Source organism: Tenrec ecaudatus, chromosome 4 (genome assembly GCF_050624435.1).
Source record: "Tenrec ecaudatus isolate mTenEca1 chromosome 4, mTenEca1.hap1, whole genome shotgun sequence".
In the NCBI taxonomy this organism is placed as follows: Eukaryota; Metazoa; Chordata; class Mammalia; order Afrosoricida; family Tenrecidae; genus Tenrec; species Tenrec ecaudatus.
Genome location: NC_134533.1, coordinates 80,013,379 through 80,036,584, shown reverse-complemented (window position 1 = coordinate 80,036,584; position 23,206 = coordinate 80,013,379). Strand labels below are relative to the sequence as shown.

Below are 23,206 nucleotides of genomic sequence, written 5' to 3'. Positions count from 1 at the left end.
AACTAGAGGAAGGTTTTGAGTTTCATTGTTGCTACATTGAACCCTGAGTGACTCATCTCCTCCCCACTACCCCTCTGGAAGGGATGTCCAGCTGTCTACAGATGGGCATTGGGTCCCCATCACGCACTCCCCCTCATGCACGGTGATGTGATTCCCACCACCACCCCCTCCACCTTTGTTGTTTGAGACCTGGTCTCCTCTGCCCTTCACGATCACCCATGTTGGTGTGCTGCTTCCGTGTGGGCTTTGTTGCTTCTGGGCTGGATGGCTGCTTTCAAGCCTTTAAGTCCCCAGACGCTATATCTCTCAGTAGCCGGGCACCATCAGCCTTCTTCACCACATTTGCTTATGCACACCTTCGTCTTCAGCGTTTATGTGAGGAAGGTGATCACACAATGATTGTTTTTGTTCCTTGGTGTATGCTACCTGGTCTATTCAACACCTTGTATTCGCTTAGGCTGTGTGCTTCTTCTCTGTGGGCTTTTTTGGTTCTGAGCTAGATGGCCGCTTGTTTGCCTTCAAGCCTTTAAGACTCCAGATGCTATATCTTTTTGATAGCCGGGCACCATCAGCTTTCTTCACCACGTTTGCTTACACACACGTCTGTCTTCAGTGATCATGTCGGGAAGGTGGGTATCATGCAATGACCGTTTAGCAGGGTGAGGTGCTATTGTATTGGGGGAGTATGCGTGAAGAGGCCCAATGCCCATCTGCTACCCTACTACTGAACCTATAAATATATGCACATAAGTCTATTTCCCCCATAATCATAAATATATTTACATATGTACATGTTTAGATCACTTCTTAAGATAAAGTTAAGGCAGTGAAGTCCCTGAGATTTTTGGGCCAGGGCATGGCACCCCATCAGACTCGACTGGAAAACACTCATAAAGGTCAACAAACAGACCTGGAACTGTTTATAAGCTTTTCTTGGTTGTTGTTGTTTTTGTGCTTATTATTGTTTTTGCATGTCTGTCTAGATAAGATAGGTGTGTTAAACAATCCAGAGGAGAAAACAATGGGACCAACGGTTCTGGGGGGACAAGGGAGAGAGGGAGGTGGGGTAAGGCAGGAGAGTAACAACAAATCCAGGACATGTGAACAGTAACAAATGATCTAAAATCAATGTTGAGGAGAGTGTAGGACACCTGGTGGGGTATGATCAAATGCAAAATAAATGAGAGGAATTACTGAAACTCGAATGAAGGTCAAAGATGATAATGGGACAAGAGGAAAGTAAAAGTAAATAGAAGAAAGAACTAGAAGGCAAAGGATATTTATAGAGGTCTAAATACAGGCATGTACATATGTACATATATTTATAACGATAGGGAAATAGATCTATATACATATATTGATATGTTAAGTATTAAGGTAGCAGATGGACATTGGGCCTCTTCTTAAGTACTCCCTCAATGCAAGAACACTTTGTTCTAATAACCCAACATTCTGTGATGCTCGCCTTCCCTGACAAGATCACTGAAGACAAAATGGGGGCATAAGCAAATGTGGTGAAGAAAACTGATGGTGCTCGCCTATCAAAAGATACAGCATTTGAGGTCTTAAAGACTTGAAGAGAAACAAGCGGCAAGTCCACATGGAAGAAGCACACCAGCCTGTGTGATCATTAGGCGTTGATGGGCTCAGGTATCAGGCATCAAAGACCCAGAACAAAAAAATGAGGGGGAGGGCAGAGTGGAGACTCAAAGTCCATCTGTAGACAATTGGACATCTCCTCACAGAAGGGTCACAAGGAAGAGATGAACCAGTCAGGGTACAGTATAGCACAGATGAACCATACAACAATCCTCTAGTTCTTTAATGCTTCCTGTTCCCTACTAATATGAAATGTCGATTGATGTCAAACCTTATTCTGGATGCCTACAACTTCCTGAATTAACAAAAATGTCGACAAAATTTGTGCACTTGTGCTTGAAGACTGATGACAATGGACCACTGAAGAGATGGGGATGTTATCTGGACTACCTTGGAGCTCTGTAGATTTGGGAACGAGAAGGATCACTGCAAAAAATGAGAAGGATCACTGCCCCAGGCTCTGACTGACCAAGAAAAGGTGTTGAGTGAAAACATGCTGTGCTTTGAAAGAACAGCTTCAAAGGGACCCAGACTGTTTTCCCCAAGGTCATTACTGGTGATGAGACAGGGTGCTCTTCTGAGGACTGCCAAAGAAAACATCAATCAAGCCATCATCACTTTGTCCCTCAAAAGATCAAATGAAATCAAAGATCAAGATGATGCTCATTTGTTTTTTTGATGTGAGGGGGTTAGTGCATTTGGAATTTGTTCCACTAGGTCAGACTGTTCATCAAGTTTTCTTAATTGGGAGGTTCTGAAAAGATTGCATAACTGTGTGACATTAAAGGTCTATATTTGTGGCAGACAGGGGGACTGGTTTTGCCACCACAACAATGCACCTGCTCACACAGCCATCTCAATGCTCCAGCTTTGGGCAAAAAAATAGCATTCCTCTCTTGCCCCACACACCTTACGCACCTAACCTCGCTCCACGCAAGTTCATTTTGTTTCTGCGAATGAAGAGGGAAATGAAAGGGCAGCAATTTGATGACGTAGAAGAGATGAAGAAAAAAAAGAGGGAGGTGCTGTCAGCCATCCAAACAGATGGATTTGAAAACTGTTTCCAAGAATATAATCACAGATTTGAAAAATGTATTGGAGAGTACTTAGAAGGTGATATGGTTGTTTTGTAATAAAAAAATTAAATTCTTGGCTTTGAAAAATTGTGGTTGCTTTTTGGGGTACCCCTTTATATAGAGTACTAAAATAAGCATGTGCAAGTTGGATATTGAATAAGGAAGACTGAAGAAGAATGTTGAAAGTACCATGGACTGCTAAAAGAACAATCAAATCTGTCTTGGCAGAAATACAGCCAGGATGTTCCTTAAAGGCAAGGATGGCAAGACTTTGCATTACATACTTTGAATATGTTGTCAGGAGAGACCAGTGTCCGGGGAAAGACATCATGTTTGCTGTATAGTAGAAGGACAGTGAAAAAGAGAAAGGTCTTTAATAAGGTGGATTGACAGTGACTGCAACAATGGGCGCAAGCATAGGAACAATTGTGAGGATGGTGCAGGACCGGGCAGTATTTTGTTCTGTTGTACATGGGTTGCTATGGGTCAGAATTGACTCAATGGCATCTAACAATAACAATTCAAATATTTGAATTGTAAGGTGTTTCCAATAAAATATAATCAAAAAAATAAAGTTAATCTCTATGATTTTATGAGACCCCATGACTACTTGGATTCCCTTCTGGCCTTTGCTATTCTCACAAGGAGTTTTGACCTTCGCCACAGAGTCTGCACCTAAGGAACTAGAAGAGTTTTCTTTTTTATTTTTTAACCGTTTTATTGGCATTTAGTCCACATATCATACAATTCAATAGTTCAGTCATATCACGATGAGTGTACAGTGTTGACCACAATAAATTTTAGAGAAAATGTCTGTCACTCATGTCCTACTCTCCAGATTCTGTATGTATCAGCTTGCCACTTGAATGTTTGTCATGAATATTTTTCTTTTAAACAACTACTTTTCACATTTAGCATTATCTTAAGCAATGATGTTAGCAAAACCAAGTGCTTTATGTACTAGTTATTTTATCTAATTTGCATTAAAATAAAAGGATTAACATTAGATAAAAATGCTAATATATGACTTAATATCATTTGCATGCCACCAGTATACACCCATACCATGCTTTCAGGGAATTCTGAGCTAGAAGAATTCGGGCCACTCATTTTCTAGCCAGTCTGTTTTCAAAAGAGTTTTAATTTTTATTCTCAGAGGTTTATTATAAATAAATAAAAATATGCCCATGTATTATAAATAGAAGACATACTAATTTGCTTGGTAGGCTTCATGGGGAAGTCTATCCTGTAGCTTATTACCTTGCATGGATATCTGATTAGGGAGTTGTAGGTCTTGAAGCCATTGGGAGGAAGGAAGCGTAGTGTAGATAGAAGCATAACTTCCCTTCTGGGTCCTGGGATTCATGTGCTTTTAGCGAAATGGTTCTCTTTGATATGCTTCTTTCCTTTCATGTGCTCACAGCTTTTCAGTACCATGGGAGCTGTTACAAATAGTATGCAAAGATTGGGAGAAGAATTTGCTTAAACATGATCTTGTGTCAATTGAAAGGATGATTAGTGAAGAGGTGGAGTCTAGTCTGTCCATCAGATCATAGCCAATGAGGCCTCTGTGTGAGCATGGCCTTCTCCTGAGATTTCTGGAAAATCTGATTTTCCTCGTTGGAGGTGGGAGACATTTCTCTCTCTCTGCGATCCCTGGGAGACATCCCTGAGGAGAAGCTACATGGACCTACCCTGATGCAACCCAGGAAGCTGGAGAAGCCACATGGAGACCTCTGCCACTGCTAAGATGCTTACACCACCACTGGATCCAAAGTTTACTTTCTACTCACTGGCCTGTGACTATCCTGCATTCGGGGTCATTGCATGTGTTTCATGAGTCTGAAGAGGACTTTATAGATTGTTTGGGGCATATGGGCTGATGTCAGACTTATGGGCTTGGACTGAACTGGGTTGGGATGCATTCTTTTTTTTGGGAGGGGGGAGGAAATGCATTCTTAATGTACAATTACCCTTTCCAGAAAACTCTCTCTTATATACATATGTGTTCTACCTACCCCGACTTACACAACTGTATATGATGCTGTGTGCTGTCAAGTTGATTGCTACACTTAGTCTCATGCATTTTCTAGGCTAAAATCTTTACGAGGACAGATCACAGGTCTTTTCTCTCACTGTGAAAGAGGTGGGTTCAAATTGCCGACTTTTATGTTAACAGCCAAGTGTTTAACCACTGTGCTCCTGGGCCTCCTTCAGCAGTATATCCTACCATGAAAACTGGGAGCAAAGATTAGTTTCTACAGCCTTAACAAAATCTTTAGAAAATGACATTTAGTAGAAATTACATGAGTGCAAGGTATGTTGTGAGCTTACGCCATCCTTTCTTGAGCTGCTTAAATCAGATCTACTGCTGCTTTCACTGCCTTACTAGCTCAATTGCCTGGACATTCTATTTGGATAAAAGCTTATCAGACTCAGGCTCTTTCCTAGATCTGTGCTGTGTTAAGCTGCTATTGTATACACACTTATACTCATGGCTTTGTTGTTTTTCTGTAGGATTCCAGACACTTGAATTTTCTGACATCAGAACAAGCCCTGGCTGATTTTGCAGAGATAGTCAACTACTTGAAACACACAATTCCAGGAGCTAAGAGTCAACCTGTGATTGCAATCGGGGGCTCTTATGGTGGTATGCTGGCTGCATGGTTCAGGATGAAGTACCCTCATATGGTAGTTGGGTAAGTGTGTTGCTGTTGGCCACAGGTAGTTCTTCGTGATTGTCCAGGGAAACTTAGAGATTCGTCTCAGGTAAAATATTTCCCATTCTTATGTACAGACATTTCTAGTTTTCTCCTCCTTTTAGTTTGATCTCAGTGTCAACTTTGAAATGATCATTTGAGTTACATTTTTCCCCTTCCTTTTTCCATTCAGAGCTCTTGCAGCCTCTGCTCCTATCATGCAGTTTGAAAATTTGGTACCTTGTTCCACGTTTATGGAGATTGTTACTAGAGATTTTAAGAGAAGTAGCCCACATTGTCCAGAAAACATCCGCAGATCATGGGGTGTCATTGATAAACTTGGAACGTCAAGTAAGTTCTTGTCAGGAAGTTGGAATGTGTGTGTGTGTGTCGTCTCTGTTTACCTTTTGTTTTCTGCATTTCAAGTAAACTTTTGGTGGCAGAGTGGTTTCATGTTGGTCTGCTAACTGCAAAGTCAGCAGTTCAAGGCCACCAGTGGCTCCGCAGGAGAACTCCTGTAAAGAGTGACAGTCTCAGAAACCCACAGGGGCAGTTCTTCCCTGTCATAGAGTTGCCATGAGTTGAAATCAACTTAGTGGTAGTGAGTTTTTGTTTTGATAGCATATATAAAAAATTGTACAAATATCAGCAGCTACAGTTTTAGGGATTTACACAAAGCAAATATATAGTGTGACTAGTATCTAGCATCTCAGATATCCTGTCTTACCCCTTTTAGTCACTCCCTTCATATCCACCAGAGGAATGACTAGTCTCACTTCTAGAACCATAGATTCATTTTTCCTATTCTTGAATTTTCTAGAAATTAAAGTTATAGAGTAATTGAGATAATTTAGCAATTGAAATCACATGCGAGTGTATTTTATGTTTTTTATTTCTTGGTTGACACTACATTTATACATTCTCCTTGCTATATAGTATTCCACAGAATGAATATAACCCAAACCCACTGCCCTTGAGTTGCTTCTGACTCATTATAACACTGTATAGAGTTCCCTAAGCTGTAACTCTTTATGGGAACAGACAGTCTCATTTTCTCCTGTGGAGCAACTGGTGGGTTTGAACCACCAACTTTGAAGTTAGCACATCACCTAGCCCACTAGGTGCCACTAGGGCTCCGGGAATAAACTTATGATTTCACAGTTTATATCTCCAGCCCATTCTACCCATAATGGACATCGGAACTGTTGTAGACTTTGGCCGTGGTGCTAAGTGCTACTATTCTCAAATTTGTCTAGTTGGACATTGATCTATGATTGGAAATACTAGGCCAAAATATATGCATATATTGAGCTTTGGAAGATACTACTTAATAGTTTTCAAAGATAATTTTACCAAATTGCCCTCCCACCCATAGTTTATAGCATTTTAGTTCCTTTACATCAGAACCCGCACTAGGTCTTTTCATTTCCGCTATTCTGATGGCTGTGTTGTTTTTCGTGTACCATCCAGATAAGTAGTACGCTCCTGGATGGGTTTGTAATGGTATGATATTATGCTTCAGATTTGCTTTTTCTTGATGACTAATAAGAGTGAGTACTTTTGCACATCATAATTTTCCATTTAAGTGTTTTATTTTGTGAAATGATCATTTAAGGGCCCAGTTAAAAAACAGTGTTATTTGCCTCTAGTTTATTGGTTTGTATCAGTTCTTTAAGATGTAATTTTAAAATTACAATAGAACATAGTGTCTTAAAAGAAAGAGGGATCATTCAGAATACTAATTCTGGTAAAATCTGTGCCTTGTCTTTTATGAGATTATCCAGTTACTTTCTCTAAAAATAGTTTTTTGAATGTTGTGGAAACATTGTTGGTGAAATGGAAGATTGAATTTTCTAAAATATGAAGTGAAGAACAAGTGCTGTATAAAGTCCTCTGTTGACTTTTTGAGAAGAATTAAATTCCAACAATGTGATTTTATTCTCAGGAAGTAGTTTGTATTGGCTTTCTGAGACCCTTCACTTATGCAGCCCATTAACAGATTTTCACGACATCCAGATGTTGAAAGACTGGATTTCGGAAACCTGGGTGAACCTGGCCATGGTGAACTACCCTTATGAGTGTAACTTCTTACAGCCTTTGCCTGCATGGCCTGTTAAGGTAATTCATCTTTTATAATAGCATGTCTCCTTTCCCCTTCATGTCAGTCTCTGACTTTCAACAGCGGAGGAAGGTCCAGGCACAGGGGCTTTAGATTTGATCAGACCTGTGCTGGAATCCTGGGTTCTGCGATTTATTGGTTACAGGTCCTTGAGTACTTACCTCTTTTTCTCAGTTTTCTCTTCTAAAATATTGAGATAAAATGCTTAAGTTACAGAGTTATATGGATCAGAATCAAGAATAATAGTTGTGTTAAGTCTTGTGCTATACACGTTGCATATATAGTTTATGTACTCTTCTTGCCATGTGTAAAACATGTAATGCCCATGTAAGACATGACCAACATTTAATAAATGTCAGCTGTTATCATAGTCATGTGATTCAGTCTACTGCTAAAGCATCTGAAGTGCTACATAGAATTTGGAGGAGTCAGCCCATACAGAATGGTGGAGCGGAATTCTGACTTGTATTCTAAAATGGCTTATGAGGGTATATTGAATAAAATCGAATTTGAAGAATACAGAGAACAGTTTGTTGTTTTTGTTTTTTTACATTTTATTAGGGGCGCATACAACTCTTATCACAATCCATACATATACATACATCAATTGTATAAAGAACATCCGTACATTCTTTTCCCTAATCATTTTCAAAGCATTTGCTCTCCACTTAAGCCCTCCGCATCAGGTCCTCTTTTTTTCCCCCTCCCTCCCTGCTCCCCTGTCCCTCATGAGCCCTTGATAATTTATAGATTGTTATTTTGTCATATCTTGCCCTATCCGGAGTCTCCCTTCCCCATTCTCTGCCTTCCGTCTCCCAGGGAGGAGGTCACATGTGAATCCTTGTAATCACTTTCCCGTTTCCAACCCACTCACCCTCTACTCTCCCAGTATTGCCCCTCACACCCCTGGTCCTGAAGGTATCATCCACCCTGGATTCCCTGTGCTTCCAGCTCCCATATACACCAGTGTACAACCTCTGCCCTATCCAGTCCTGCAAGGTAGAATTCAGATCATGGTAGTTGGGGGGAAGGAAGCATCCAGGATCTGGGGGAAAGCTGTGTTCTTCATCGGTACTACATTCGCACCCTGACTGACCCATTTCCTCTCCTAAACCCCTCTATGAGGGGCTCTCCAGTGGCCGACAAATGGGCTTCGGGTCTCCACTCTGCACTTCCCCCTTCATTCACTATGGTGTATCTATATGTTTGCATGATGCCTTATACCTGGTCCCTTTGGCACCTCGTGATCGCACAGACTGGTGTGCTTCTTCCATGTGGGCTTTATTGCTTCTGAGCTAGATGGCCGCTTGTTCACCTTCAAGCCTTTAAGACCCCAGACAGTATCTCTTTTGATAGCTGGGCACCATCAGCTTTCTTTGCCACATTTGCTTATGAACCTGTTTGTCTTCGGCGATCGTATTATGGAGGTATACAGCCAATGATATGATTTTTTGTTCTTTGATGCCTGATAACTGATTCCTTCGGGACCACGTGATCACACAGGCTGGTGTGTTCTTCCATGTGGGCTTTGTTGCTTCTGAGCTAGATGGCCGCTTGTTTATCTTCAAGCCTTTAAGACCCCAGATACCATCTCTTTTGATAGCCGGGCACCATCAGCTTTCTTCACCATATTTCCTTGTTCACCCACTTTGGCTTCAGCTGTTGTGTCGGGATGGTGAGCATCGTAGAGTGCCAATTTAATAAAGGAAAGTATTCATGCATTGAGGGAGTACTTGAGTAGAGGTCCAAGGTCCTTCCACCACCTTAATACTAAACCTATAAATATAGACACATAGATCTATTTCCCCATCCTCACATATATATTTGCATGTACATGTCTTTGTCTAGACCTCTATAAATGCCCTTTGACTCCTAGCTCTTTCCTCCATCTCCCTTGACTTTCCTCCTGCTCTACTACCATGCTCTGTCCCCACCTGGGTTACAGCTATATCTCTTCTTTATGTAACCTTACCCTTGATCATTCCCTACCAGGCCTGCCACTCCCCCCTCACTGCCATTTTGGGTCCCATGTTGAGAGCAGTCTTTTTTTAAAATCGTTTTATTAGAGGCTCATACAATTCTTTTTTTAGGGGGGCCTCATACAACTCTTATCACAATCCATACATACATCAATTGTGTAAAGCACATCAGTACATTTATTGCCCTCATCATTCTAAAAACATTTGCTCTCCACTCAAGCCCCTGGCATCAGGTCCTCATTTTTCCCCTCCCTCCTCCCTCATGAGCCCTTGATAATTTATAAGTTATTATTTTGTCATATCTTGTCCTGTCCTACGTTTTTCACCCCCTTTTCTGTTGTCCATTCCCCAGGGAGGAAGTCACATGTAGATCCTTGTAATCGGTTCCCTCTTTCCAACCCACCCTCCCTTTCTCCTCCCAGTATTGCTACTCATATCACTGGACCTGAAGGGATCATCCGCCCTGGATTTCTTATAGGAAACCGTCTTAAAAAGAGTAGATTTATCTCAGGTTAAGAAAATCTGGCTCTAAGTAATGAGGAGCCACGAAATCGAACCCCCTCGGTCTCCTTAAGTGTGTATGTGGTAATAATGCCTTCTCCGTTTGCTTCATTATCTATAAATCAAGGAGCCCGCTGGCATAGTGGGTCATGTGCTGTGCTGCCAATCACAGGCCAGCAGTTTGAACCCCCCTCCACTCCACGGGAGAAAGATGAGGCTTGCTACTCTTGTCGAAATTTGCAGTGTTGTTGATGCAAAGGGCTTAAGTGGAAAGCAAATGCTTTGAAAATGGTGAGGGCAAAGAATGTACAGATGTGCTTTACACAATTGATGTATGTATGGATTATGATAAGAGTTGTATGAGCCCCTAATAAAATATTTTTTTAAAATGTGCAGTGTTGGAAAGTTATAGGGGCAGTTGTACTCTGCCCTATTGGGTCTCTATGAGTTGACATGACTCTAGCAGTAAGTATAGTATATCTATAAAGTACCTTCAGATATGCGATCATAATTATGCCTAAAGAAGATGCTATGTGGGGGAAAGGCAAAATCTCAGTGTTACTGAAAAGAAGGTAAGCTTAACTAAGAGATGGTGGAAGAGCCCTGGTGGTGTCATAGTGGGTTACAGTCTTGGAAACCCACAGGGCCGGTTCTACTGAGAATGGGAATTGACTTGATGGTAGTGAGCTCCAAGAGATGGTGGAAAGTGGGCTTTGTACTTATCCTCTGATCATTTACTCCACTGCACTGAACTAGGAAGAGATTTGACTTAAACATATGATGGGGGTAGTTCACCTCCTCAAATGTGACAGCTTTCAGATTGAATTCTGTACAAAGTGAGAATTATATTTGCATCTTTATTCCCTTCTGAAAAACAAATAAGCTACCAGATGATAAAAGCATATGGTGAATTACCATGTTATTTACAACAGGCACTGGCAAATTTTTTTTTCTGTAAAAGGCCAGATAGTAAATGTTTTAGGCTTTCTGGGCTGTATAGTCTCTGTTGCACTTTCTCAGCCCTGCAGCTGTATACAAAGGCTGCCATAGACACTACATAAGCAAATGATTTCGTCTGTGTTCTCAATAATTATTTGTAGAGAGGGTAACGCTTTGGACTTGGCCTGGGTGCCGTAGCTTGCTACTTCCTAATCTAGAAAAAGATTGAGTTTGTTGGTGTATCCTAATTTGGGACAATGAGCATCTAACTTCAGTTTCCTCCCCAATTTTTAAAGTTGCTCTTGAAGTATTTTGCTTTTGAGTACATACATATTCTACTCTTTCTGTCTTCTGAGCAGCCGAGTCTATTTCAAAGTGCCCCGTCTTAGTGATTTAGCACTGCCCTTTTGTCTTCTGTATATATTCCTTCCCGAAGCTTAGTTTGGAGGCAAGGCACTCTCGCATCTGTCGTCCTATAATCACCTCTTAATTCTTTTACCCAGAGCCCGTTCTTGTTATACTCTTTGGTTATTTCTTACAGACATCATCATTTCTCTGAACCTATTAAGGGATTTTAAGTTGCGTATTCTACACTTTTGACTCTGTTTCCTGCCTGCACAGCACCGGAATACGCCTCACTCTTTGCCTCTTGCTTGGCAAGCTTCCATTGCCTCTGTGCAGTTCCAGTTTCATCCTATAGTTACCTATCTGGTTTTCAGAATTTTTCCCATTAATGTCCCCCTAGCAAACTCTTAGCTTTGGATCACTTTCTTTCACTCTTCATTCTGTTCTCCTTTCTTGACCCCTCTCTGTTCTCTCAACCCACTAATCCCTTGAACACTACCCGGTTGGGGACCGCTCTTTCACTTGGATAGTTCCATTTAGCCAGGATTCCTCCTCCCTCTGATACACTTCCTCCTTTTTAAAGGGCTGACAAACAGTCAGTCGCCTTTTTTCCGAGTCTGTGACTCAGGCTTAGGATCTTTAGCTAATATGTTGCAGTTGGGTTATGAAAGAAAGCAAGCAGGTGGATTCCAGTTCTGACTGGACCCTGCACAATTCTGAAGGACCCACAGGCAGCGACTAAATGCCATTTTCCGTGTCAACTCAAGTATCATTCTTTTTAATTTGTCCATGGACTTTATACACTCAGGCTCCATTTGCTTTTGTTTACTGTTAACAGAAGCTGCAACATTCATGCAGAAATAATCATGGACTTGGCTGATAGAATACAAAGAAGATAAAAGGGAAATAGAAAACCCCTCTGTCATTTGACTGTTCTACCAGCATAAAAACTCTTTTGATTCTAGGTCTCTTCTCAGTTGAAAGAGCAGCTTAAAAAAAAAAAAAAAGATACTGTACAGTTTGTTTATTCTGGAATCATTTTTCAGCTGATAATGCACCAAATCTCTTAGCGTAGCCATTTGAGCATGCAGATAGGCACAGTGAAATAATAAGACATAAGATGGAAAATCGCTTCCGTATGTCCTGTTGTTTGATAATGTATGCGACCTCTCTGGGTGGTTTAAGCGGTTTAGGTGCATTCTATGAAAAGGGAGCTTTTAATGACAAAACTAATGTGATTATCTGAGCGAGTGTGAGAGAGGGGTATTGAGGCTTTAGAGAAAGAAAATCTGTTAGAGAAGCTGAATGTATCTGCTTAATCCTTTCTGTAATGTGGATGGACCATATTCTCAGAGGGGGTTGGTCTTTTTCTTTTCTTGTTAACCTATCTTCTTTTCTTGCTTTTTTAAGACGTTTCTTTCCATGCCCCCTTCATTTTCTTTTCCATATTCAAATACTTATTTCTAGAGGCAGAGACACTTAAAGTTTTTAAACAAATCATTATTTCTACTTTCTTTGGTAGACATAGGGTCAAAGGGTAAAGCCTAAGTATTTGGGGACAGAGCCGATTAGCTTGGTAGTAAGGCTGAAATGCTCTATTTGTCTCCCCATTTGCATACTCTTTAAAATCAAAGTTATTCAGGTGAATTTCTAACACTCCTGAAATCGCTGTCTTGAATTCTCACCTTTGCTCTGGGCAATGGCAGGTGGATGAGATGTGTCCCTTTTCAGTGTTCCTCCGTGAGCCTGCATTCACCCCCTCCCCCCAGCTCAGTGTTTGCCTTCTACTGTTGCAGAATCAGAAAGCTGCATGTTTTCATATGATCTCTTCTTGGTTTTTACCTAAAACAAATATATTTGGAAAAATATAAGGACAAGCTAGAATCCAAAAGTATTTGTTAAAGAAAAAGTAAACCTGAATGGTAGGTATGTTGAAGCACTCTTTGTGCTCTTGTCCTCTTCCACTATAACTTGTAAAGTGGCGAAGGTGTGCTGTCAGGGCTGTGAATGCAAGCTCCAGTCCGTCTACATTTGCATCTTGGCTCTGCTACTTGCCCCTTCTGTTGCTTTAGGCAACTGCCTTACCCTCTCTGTGCTTTAGTTTCCTCACCTGCAAAATGGGAGATAATTGTAATTGTAATGCTTATTAGAGTTGCTATGAGGATTCAATAGGACTTGGTGTGCAGTGCTCAATTACCATTGGTTATTGTATAATAATAATTATCATTAAACTCACTCCTTACTTATTGGCATGGCTAGTTCCAAAGACTAGGTCAGTGTGCAAAAATTGGTGTTTTGCAAAAATGGAAGATGACTACATCAGCTCACCATCTCACCTGTACTGAGAGTATCCTGCCAGTCCGTTGCTGAGGTCAGTTGTTAGTGCTCTCCTTCCCATCAGGTTACCTCAGGAGAATTCAGCTCCCATGGCGTCCTTCAGGGGGAGGGCTGCTGGTCTTTCAGTGCCCAAGTGCCACTTGCCCCTATCATATCCTCAGGGCTCCCTCCTCTCTTGCCTCACTCTGTTTACAGGATGGGTGACTCTGGTGCATCTCTTCGACAACCCTAAAATGCCCTTGGTGGCTTTGGTAGGGGCAAGGGGCACTCTGTCTATGGATGGGAAGGTCTGAGTGCCACCGTGTGTGAGTGGGGGGGGGCGGGGGGGAGAGTCCATTGCTCATTTGGTCTCTGCTCATCTCTCCACCAAGCATCCCTAGGCTATCAATGTGCACTTCTCGTACGCTATACAAGAATTGACAATCCAGTGCTTTCTTGGGGTCTTGTCAGCCAGGCCCAGTCATTTCCCTCTGCGTTAAATTGTAGCTCTGCCAGCCACTCACCACTGATCCCAGCACCGCGCAGTCAGCCTTTGCTTACTGAGGTGGGGGCATGGAAGAAGATGAAAGGATTGAATGCATGCCAATCAGCTGACATGGGGTCCTGTGGGCTCTGGGCACTTGAGTGCCGCATCTCAGAGACCTCTCTGGTCTGTTTCTGTTATCCTTTGGCCCTGGGTCCAGGTCCAGGTCCTCAGGTCCTGCTTACTCCCTACCCCTGATGGTGGCCCCTTTAGGATGCCAGCTGTCACCGCCTCTGCTTTATTTTAGCACACCCAGTGTTCCCTCCTTTCTTGAGCTCATTCCACCAAGCAGCCTGGCAGCTCAGGAGACGTTTATTGTTATAAATAAATGCTAACGTTTGCCTGTTATGGGGTAGGTTATTATTATCATAACATCAAGAAAGCAGATTATTTTATTAGGACTTTGTGGGCTCGGGGCTTATGTTTACAGTTTTTAAATTGATTATCTGTAGCTGAACTTCCCAGAGCTTACTTTTCACTTTGTGCAATAGGAATAACCATTATGCCACTTCTTTGACTTATTGTCAGGAAAGCACCTGGCCACAAGGAATATTCAATAATTGTACCAGCAGCTTCAGCAGCTCTAGGTGGTCCATTTCTGTGCATTTAGGGCATAAATAGGAATGGTATACCTTAGGTAGAGATTGGTAGACAAAGCCTTTTTCCAATGCCCACAAAAGAAATAGAAATTACGGAGCTGAGGCTACTTACTGAGTATTTTGCAAAAAAGTAGTAGTTCTCAAACTCTTCTCTTTGTCTGATTTGTTGGTAGCTCCACGGGCTTGCCCTCATCAAGTAGGTAATATCTGTAAGTTGAAAGGGTTAAACCAAAATGAGTGCCATGAAACCAAACCAAATTTGCTGATATTTTACACTGTTTGACTATAAAAATGGTATTTTCATAAAGTTGAATTTGATATTTTCATAAATTTTATGTACTTTATGGATTTTTTATAAGAGTGTGTTAATAGCTTCTTTTGAACTACTAATCTTTGAATAAGCATGGGAATAATGCCAAGTTCTTAGTCTGAATTATATATATGTATGTATATATATGTACAGTAACTTCACTCACTCTTTACTCTCCAATTTGTTAAGGAAATGCATGGGGATATGCAGAAATTATTTTTTATGCTTAAGTATGATGCTTTTTTTTACTATGATGCTTTTTAAACAGCATCTTTGAGTTAAAAAGTCTAGAACCATGTAAAATAAAATTGTCATAGTATATGTGTGAATATTTTGTAAAACAAATTTCAGGCCTCCTAATTTAATATGCCAGTAGAATTGTAAATTGGTCCTTTCTTTAAGGCACTTTGACAGGATGTATCAAAAGTCTCTTGTCACTTTAAGAACATCACTTTTAGGACTAAGGCCCACCTGTGAGCATGGTATTTCCAATCGCTTCATATGCACATGAAAGGTGGGCATTGTATAAGTAAGCCTAAAGGAAAATAGACAGATTTGAGTTAGAGTGCTGGTGAAGAATAGTGAGAGTGCCAGGAGCTTACAGAAGAGCTAACAAACTCATCCTAGAAAAAGTTAGCCAAGAATGTTCCATAGAAACTAGATGGTGAGACTGTGTCTCACGACTTTGGACATGACATCAAGAGAGAGAAGTCCTGGGAAAGGACCTCATGCTTGGGTAAGGTGGAGGAAAACCCTGGGTCAGGTGGCCTGACACAGTGTCTGTAATCATGGGCTGCAGCATCAAGACAATGAGGCTGACACAGCACTGGGCAGGGCTTGGCTCTGTTGGGCAGGGGCTGCTCTGCATTGGCCTCAACTTGCTCCTAACAAGAGCAACAAGCAGATGTCTTTACAATGTTTATTTACTTCAAACCAGCAAGTTAAGACTTTATCTTAAGAAAACAATGAAGCATATGTGGAAATATCCCCAGGACTGTTTATTAATTTATAAGAGTGATTGGTTGAGAATGACCACCAGTTTAGGGATACTTCAAGTGTTTCTCAATTCCCAATCCATATTGCTCTCTTGATTTTTTTCAGGCTGCTCAGTGTGCTTCTTAAAGGAACCAGACCCAGTGCTCTGTGGGTAGTCTGACCCCACAGATGACAGTGGGCTCAGCATGACTGTTTTAATTGGGACCCAAAGTTTCTGACCAGGATATCCAGTCTGTTCAACCGGGCCTGCTGAAATCCAGTAGTATCAGCCAGTGCCTGTCACCAGCCATGCTTGTGTCTTTTGAGCAGTGACAGTAACTGCTGTTTACAGAGATGGCTATTCATGGGGACTCCTTTTCTTTGCCTGACAGAGGCCCAGTGTTCCTGCTCTGAGAGAGGATCTGGTGCCAGCATGTGAGTCACACTCACTTGTCACTGCTCCTTCCCAGAGTTCAGTCCACATGGTGCTGTGTATTAGTCTCCCCTGGTGCCCCTGCCTCACTCTCTTTGTCACTCTGCCTCACCTACCGTGCTGTGTCTGAACAGGATGTCTCTCTCTGCATTCTGGGTGTCTGTTCTGTGGGGTTTTGCTGCAGTTTGGAGAAGCTGAGCCCACTATAGGTGTCCAGATCAGGAAAGAATGCTGACCAGCTGTTGCAATGAATTACTATGACAGCACATTCCACGATTAGTCTTGATGTTTGTGTTTTCTGGAGTATTTCTGACTGGACTCATATTTTAACTCAGTTCTGTTTCTTTATGTCCACCCTAAACTGTGGCATACAAACACTGGTGGTGTCAAGGCGAAGCACGAATGGAAAGGTCAGGGCTTTGTACACATGACAGCTGTGTGGGAGAAGGATTTGTCCATCTGCTCCCATCAAGGTTACACTCTAGAAAACCCTGGGGGGCTTCCACTCTAGTATGTGGGTTATCATGACTCGGTGGGACCTGACAGCAGGGCTACACCAACCACCCCTGGGGCATCTCCTGCGCTCATCACGACTTGTTAAAGGAGCAGGTAACATCTGAAATACATTTCTGACTTTCTCACAATCAGTGCTTCCAACAGCTTCCGGCTCTCTTTCAGAAAATGACGCTGGTGGTAAGATGCCAAAGGCATCGCTTCTTGGCCTTTTGGCTAACATCAATTGTAGTGAGGTGTTCCCACCTCTGAAGCACCCTGCCAGCAAGAAAGCTATTCACGTTTGTCCCTGCAGCATTGCCTGAGATCATTTTAATTAACAGAATTAAAATTTCACAAAGTACCAATTAACATTCCATAGAACTATTATTTTTTGGGGGAAAGACCTTGAATTTTCCCTTATAATGAATTTTTTGCGGGGGGTTGTTAAGTTTCTTTTCACTCAGAAAGGTGTTGCTGGAAGCGGGTTACAGGCAGAACTGGATAAAGAGTTGCCTCCCAGCTGCTCATTCATTTCTGTTCTCTGTGCCAGCCAGCCATTCCCAGCTGGGACTGCGTCCTCAGCTCAGGCACATTGTTACCAGGACTCTCCAGAATCTGCTCTGAGGTGGGGGACCTGAGCTGCCTCCTTTTCTGGCTCCTTCTTCTCTGGACTAGGTTCTTTGTGCCTCATGACTTCTCCATGGTATATATCTTTTTCTTCTGAAACATGAAAAAACTGGGTTAGTAAAATCATGTTAAGATGTTAGAAAAGGATGATAGCATAATGGGCTATTTGCAATTTTTCAAGAGAGTATTTCCATAGCTGTGTAACCTAAAGGGTAAGATAAATGTTTTATGACCAGAGAGACCCTGAGTAATGTGATTTAAGTCTCCGTTTCATGTGTAATAGCAGACAATAGATTTATGGGATTTTTTGAGAGTGAAGTCACATAAGGCTTATAAGCCCAGGATTAATGTTTAGTATCTACTATTGTTATTGCTGTGGTTGTTACTCAGTTAGGAGTCTATGACCTCGGTTTTCATTGCTAGAAGTTCCAGCATTGATTTTAAACTGTAGTTAAAATATCTGTGGCCTGGTGCTTTTTTTTTTTTTTTAACCACACCACTGACGTTGGCACTTGATAGAGTTTTTCGATGAGAAATCTTTATACATTTTGCATTGTCATAAAAAATGTAGTCATTTAGTCAGCAAACATTTAGTTGCCAAGTGTTGAGGGAGTTATCCTGGAGTTCTGGAACAAAGGCCAGCTAAAATTCTTTATTACACGAGGATTCGACTCTGGTAGAACTAGGTGCAAGGAAGGAAGTGGGTGATTCTTTGCTGCTGTGGGGCATTGCTAAGGCAGGCCTGAGAGAGGAGGTGATACTTCCTGAGTGCTGTGTCTCCCAGAGGCTGGGAGAAGGGCATGCTGGCAGGAGCAAAGGCAAAGAGAGGGAAGGAGGCTGGGGGTGGGGTGGATGGAGGGAGAGTTTCCATAGACTAGCACGAGGGCTGCACACGTGGAAGGTGGGGGAAAGCAGGGCTTTGCAGACCTGCTCCCCATGTAAAGAAGCATTTCTGTAGCCAGGGAGTTATTGCAGACCTTATTCATTTTATGAAGGGGTGCTCACAAGAGGCTCGAGTTAGGTACTTAAATGCTTAATGACAAAATTAAAAAAATCAGATTTGTTCCCCCTAAAACTGTTTGTGTACTAATACTCTGGTGATTCTTTCTTTTATCTCTTTGGCAGGCAGTTTGCAAACATTTAAAAGATCCCAAAGTATCTGATCAAATGCTGATACTTAATCTTTTCAAAGCTCTGAATGTATATTACAATCATTCAGGCCAGGCGAAATGCCTGAACATCTCAGAGACAACTACTAGCAATCTGGGGTCCTTGGGTTGGAGCTATCAGGTAAGTGTGAGTAGTTTCCCCAAGGAGAACTTGCCTTTCACTGATACAGCTGTGCTGTAACAGAAAATATACTTTGTCACCTAACTTGTATCCATATTTTGGCTTTTTCATGCTACACTGTGCGATCTTGGACAAGTGTCCTTGTTCATTCATGTATTTAGTAGTCATTATAAAAAATGTATATACGAGGAAGTGACAAAAAGTTCATGGAAAAGCTCCATTATTTTTCAATTCTACTTTTCCATGACCTTTTTGAAGCCCCTTTGTCTATTGTGTACTTACTAAATATCAGTCATTGTTCTAGGTTCCATAAGATAAATGAAACATGACATCACTATTAAGTACAGCCTGGTGAGAAAGACAGGTTAACTATGTGCTAATATTATAATAGATCTGAAGAAGTTCTATGAAGAAAGCATTTTATGGACACACAAAAAACCCACCCATTGTTTTTGAGTTGATTCCCACTCATGGTGATTCTGTGGGATTCTCTAGAATAGAACTGCCCCACGACTTCCAAGGCCATCAATCTGTGCAGAAGATGATTTCCATAGCTTTCTCCAATGGGGAGAGGCTGGTGAGTTTGAACCACCAACCTTGGGTTGGCAGCCAAGTGCTTTAACCATTGCCTCACCAAGGCTGATGACAGAAAAGAAGCCTTGACTTTTTTTATAAACAATTTTACTGGCACTTCATCTACATATCATACAATTCAACAGTTAAATCATATCAAGAAGAGTTGTAAAATCATTGCCACAATCAATTTTAGAACAATTTCTTCTTTCTTGTATTCACTGTTATTAGTGTACACCATTGACTCTTTGTGAGCCTCTATTCTACAGTTAGATTAATAATAACATTTACTAATCAGTCCCCTCTGACCATGGAGCAGGCGTGTGAAGAGCCATGCTAGCATGCAGAGTGCACAGCGGTATCAACCTGTGGGTCCCGACACCTATGGGAGTTGAACCACCCTTTCATAGGGGTGGGTCGCCCAATTCATGACAGTAGCAAAATGACAGTAATGAAGTAGCAATGAAAATAATGTTATGGTTGGGGGGTCACTATAGCCATAAGAACTGTATTAAAGGTCAGAGCATTAGGAAGGTTAAAAACCACTGCATTAGAAAGTGGATTGCTACCGATGCAGCGAGGCTAAGATTCAGAACCCCATCATTGGATCTCCCTGGGGTCCATTTAAATTTGATCTAGTTTTTAATATTTTCTCCTTTCTTTTTGATTGAAATTTTTATCTGTTTTAGTTTGTTATTTTTGTTAGTTTTGTTTTTTAAAATATTTTTCTGTATATTAAATCCAGTATAGGTAAATCTATAGAAACAGTAACTGAATTAATGGTTCATTGGGGATATGGCAGGCAGTGTTGGGGAAATGGGGAGCTATTAAGGATGAGTACAAGAATGAAGAAAATGCTTTAAAACTTATTATGGTGATGATTGTACAAGTCTTCTTGACGAGATTGAACTAGTAAATTATATATAAGAATTATGTATCAATAGAACTGTTGGGAAACAATAATAATAACATTTACTTCCCAGATTTGTTTTGAGAGTTAAGTATAACAATAGATATGAATGAAACAATGTTTACCAAGAAGGGATACATAGTCTTAACTTCTATGACTTTTCAGCCACACTTCCTTTGAACAATGAGAAGGTTGCATGGCACAGAGGTAGATAGCAGGGGGATTTGAAGCCAGTCCACCTGAGTTCAGAACCAGGTGCTACAAAATAACTTTGTGGCTTCGGACACATCTCCCCGCTTCCTTTTCTTTTTGAATTCTCTCCTGGTTTGCCTTTCAGGCCTGTACAGAAATAATCATGCCCCTCTGTACCACTGGTGTCAATGACATGTTTGAACCACACTCATGGAACCCGAAGGAGTTAGCTGAAGACTGTTTTAAACAGTGGGGTGTGACACCCAGGCCTTCCTGGATCAATACGCTATATGGAGGCAGAAACATTAAATCCCACAAGAACATCGTTTTCAGGTACGTGTTTGGTGGTGGAGAGTCTGAGTTGATGGAGGAGACATTGGTAGAAGATCTCAGGTGCCAGAACCACAAAAATGCTGGCCAGTAAGGTGATAGAGACGACAACCGCAGAGCCATTAGGTCTTCCTTGTCCTTGAAGTACAGAGGATGCTGGAAAAAAAAAAAAAGCTGTGCATTCCTTTTACCAAGGGACCTAAGGCTTAAAGACAAATAACCATAAAGCAAAACAAAAACCTTGGTAGCACAAAATGAATTCTGACCTATTTTCACAATTTATCTTTTTTAAAAAAATAATTAAATCATTTTATTGGGGGCTTGTACAACTCTTACCACAATCCACACATATTTTCATTGTGTCAGGCACTTTTGTAAATTTGTTGCCCTCATCATTCTCAAAACATTTGCTTTCTACTTGAGCCACTGGTATTCACTCCTCTCACAATTTATTTTATTATTATTAATGATCATAAAATTCTCCAGCGTGTATTCAGGGAGCACTTTTTGAAGTGACTGATTTGGTGTTAGCAGTGTAACAGGCATAAATTACCTAGCTGGAGCCCCACAGCAGCCCTGTGAAGGGGATGTGAGTCCCTTTTTTAGTGAAGAGGAAATTGAAGGTCACAGTGTTCAGTTTACATGGCAAAGCTCAACCAGCTTGTTTGAGTTACTAAGCGACAAAACCAGGTTTCATCCTTGGCCTGCCTGACTACAAAACTATTGGGTTTTCTTCTTTGGTGCATTTTTTACCTTCTCTCCATTTATCCATTTATTGGTCCATTTGTGAGGATTTAAAATTTTTAAAATTATCTTATTGGGTGCTCTTACAGTTCTTATCATAGTCCATACATCCACTGTGTCAAGCACATTTGTACATATGTTGCCATCATCCTTTTCAAAACATTTCCCTTCTACTTGAGCCCTTGGTATTTATTAGCTTCTCATTTTTCCCTCCCTCCCCCACCCTCTCTTTCTCTTGTACTCTTGATGATGTATAAATTATTGTTTTCATCTTAAAAAATGATTTTATTGGGGGCTTATACAGCTCTTAACACAATCCATCTGTCCACTGTGTCAAGCACATTTGTACATTTGTTACCATCATCATTTTCAAAACAATTTCTTTCTACTTGAGCCCTTGGTATCAGCTCATTTCCCCCTTCTCCCACCTCCCTCCCTCATGAACCCTTGATAATTTAAAAATTATTATTTTTCATGTCTTACACTGACTGATGTCTCCCTTCACCCACTTTTCTGTTATTCATCTCCCCCAGGGAGGAGGTTATATGTAGATCATTGTGATTGGTTTCCCCTTTCAACTCCCACCTTCCCCTTCCCCTCTTGGTACTGCTACTTTCATTATTGGTCCTGAGGGTTTTATCCCTGTGTTTCCAGCTCTTATCTACCCGTGTACATGCTCTGGGCTAGCTGGATTTGTAAGGTGGAATTGGGGTCCTGATAGTGGGGGGTGGGATTGGTGGGATGCATTAAAGAGCTAGAGTAAAGTTGTATGTTTCATTGCCCCCTGACTGGCTGGTCCTTTCCTTGTGACACTTCTGTGAGGGGATGTGCAATTGTCTACAGATGGGCTTTGGGTCACCATGCTGCCCTTCCTCATTCACATCAATATGATTGTTTGTGCTGGGTCTTTGATGCCTGATCCCTGATACCATCTACACCACATGATCACATAGGCTGGTGTGCTTCTTCCATGTGGGCTTTGTTGCTTTTCAGCAAGATGGCCTCTTGGTTTTTTTTTTTTTTCAAGCCTTTAAGACCAGAGACACTATATCTTTTGATAGCTGGGCACCATCAACTTTCTTCACCACATTTGCTTATGCACCCATTTTGTCTTCAATGATTGTGTTGGGAAGGTGAGCATCATAGAAATGCCAGGATATTAGACAAAGTGTTCTTACGTTGAGGGAGTACGGAGTTGAGGCCCGGTGCATTACTTTGTAAGGAGTGAAATACTTGGTATCAGTTCAAATTAATTGAGTAGACTATAGGGAGAAAGTTGGGGCTTTTTACTCCTGTAGTTAGCCTCAGAAACCCACAGGGGCACTTCTACCCTGTCCTATGACTTTTATCAACATTGACTTGATGGCAATGAGTTTGATTGTTGTTGTTTTGTAGGTACACTTGATTGTGACTTCAAAATTTCTATGGATTAGTTTATCATTAAGTTATCAGTCATTAAGGTAGCAACTGGTTAACCAAAATTCCCCAGAGCTACATAAATATGGTAGAGATACTCACACTTACCTCTTAGGCTGCATCTATTTTAGGTAATCCCAGAGTTACAGTGGAGTTCACTCCAATGGCTCATAAGTCACTTCTGAAACAAGTTGA

The 23,206-nt window shown here is 41.3% G+C and overlaps 1 protein-coding gene across 1 annotated transcript in view; it reads left to right on the top strand.

Moving 5' to 3' along the window:
* Window positions 1–23,206, top strand: part of PRCP (prolylcarboxypeptidase) — an 83,610-nt gene that overhangs the window by 48,036 nt on the left and 12,368 nt on the right. The window contains exons 5-9 of the mRNA XM_075546364.1: window positions 5,193–5,374; window positions 5,568–5,725; window positions 7,320–7,492; window positions 18,682–18,846; window positions 20,667–20,854. Of these exons, the coding sequence (XP_075402479.1) occupies window positions 5,193–5,374; window positions 5,568–5,725; window positions 7,320–7,492; window positions 18,682–18,846; window positions 20,667–20,854 (866 nt within the window). The remainder of the gene's footprint in view (window positions 1–5,192; window positions 5,375–5,567; window positions 5,726–7,319; window positions 7,493–18,681; window positions 18,847–20,666; window positions 20,855–23,206) is intronic.